The sequence below is a fragment of the Cebus imitator genome, unplaced genomic scaffold (assembly GCF_001604975.1).
Source record: "Cebus imitator isolate Cc_AM_T3 unplaced genomic scaffold, Cebus_imitator-1.0 Scaffold75, whole genome shotgun sequence".
Taxonomy (NCBI): Eukaryota; Metazoa; Chordata; class Mammalia; order Primates; family Cebidae; genus Cebus; species Cebus imitator.
The window spans coordinates 1,301,342-1,302,864 of record NW_016107390.1 but is presented as its reverse complement, the minus strand read 5'-3'; the positions used below and the strand labels follow the sequence as shown (position 1 = coordinate 1,302,864).

Genomic DNA, 1,523 nt, shown 5'->3' with positions numbered 1-1,523 from the left:
AAAAAAAAAAAAGGAAAAAAAAAACCCAACTAATAAATTTAGCAAAGCTGTAGGATACAAAAGCGCACAAAAATCAGCTGCATTTTTATATACCAGCAACGGACAACTGGAAAAACAATTCCATTTATAACAGCATTAAAAGTAACTTAAAAGCTACTAATTAAACACACAAATGAATGGAGGCCAGATGCAGTGGCTCAAACCCGCAATCCCAGCACTTTGGAAGGCTGAGGTAGAAGGGTCTCAAATAGGTATTTGTTAACAACATACCTGGAATTCTTTTTCATAAATAAGCACATTTAGTTCTATTCGTCCATATTTATATATAGAAGTACAGGAATATAAGTTATGTATAAGTTTCCAAAGTATCTTCCTTTCACTCCTAATTGGGAATATTCCAATTACTTTTAAAGGGATACCTGTTAGGAATACAAGCAAAAAGATCTGAATAAAGTTCTTAGCATTTTGTCCTATGCCCAAATTTTATTGAGACAAACTAAGTTAACAAACTATATTAATTTCAAGTTTATTTCAATTGAAACTAAGCCTCAATATTCCTTGGCGTGGAACTTGGCTTTTGGAGAAATAAACTGGTTATTTGTGTCCAGGTGAGGGAAATGCCATATTCAGAGTAAGAGCATTTGCTCATAAATTATAATTATACACAAATTCAGCCAGGCATGGTGGCTCAAGCCTAAATCCCAGCACTTTGGGAGGTTGAGGTGGGCAGATCACTTGAGGGCAGGAGTTCGAGACCAGCCTGGCCGACACGGTGAAACCCTGTCTCTACCAAAAATACAAAAAAATAACCAGGTGTGGTGACACACACTTAATTCCAGCCACTTGGGATGCTGAGGCAGGAGAATCTTATGAACCTGGGAGGCAGAGGTTCAGTGAGCTAAGATCGCACCATTGCACTCTAGCCTGGGTGATGGAGCGAGACTCCATCACAGAAAATAAATAAATAATATACACATTTCATCAACAGATCAGATACACTGCTGAAGAAACTTGGCAAATTACAGGCAATTGCTTTAGTAAATTCCAAAAATTACCTTCTTTCCAAGGAACTGCTTCTATTCCCAAAGTCTGAAAAAGGTCCTGTGAAGCCATAGCGGGGGGTCTTACTGTTCCAGTACCTTTAGGATCCATTTTAAAAAAGTCGCAGTGAATCACTTGTAGTTTTCCACCCAGATTTTTTCCTAGAGACTAAAGAAAGACAAAGATGAAACATTAAACATTTTCAGCATTAAGTCTACTTTGCAACAATACAAAAAATATACTTCAAAAAACCAATAAAATGTAAAAATAAAAATAATTACCTTTAAATGAAAAATATTTCTACCTTCATAAAGATGTAAAGAAAATATTACTAACTACCAAAAACTTAACAGAGGAAATAAAAATCAATTAATACCTGAAAAGTGGCAAAAGTACAGTAATATTACCAAGAAAAAGCTCCATAAACAGAAATAACCTATCATAAATTTTGATTTATGTTTACTTTTTTTTTTTTTTTTTTT

The 1,523-nt window shown here is 34.5% G+C and overlaps 1 protein-coding gene across 2 annotated transcripts in view; it reads right to left on the bottom strand.

Moving 5' to 3' along the window:
• Positions 1-1,523, bottom strand: part of TFB2M (transcription factor B2, mitochondrial) — a 21,599-nt gene that overhangs the window by 10,720 nt on the left and 9,356 nt on the right. For both annotated transcript variants that reach the window (XM_017532083.2, XM_017532084.2), the window contains exons 3-4: positions 1,056-1,209; positions 271-419 (exon numbers count right to left, since the gene is read on the bottom strand). In XM_017532083.2, the coding sequence (XP_017387572.1) occupies positions 271-419; positions 1,056-1,209 (303 nt within the window). The remainder of the gene's footprint in view (positions 1-270; positions 420-1,055; positions 1,210-1,523) is intronic.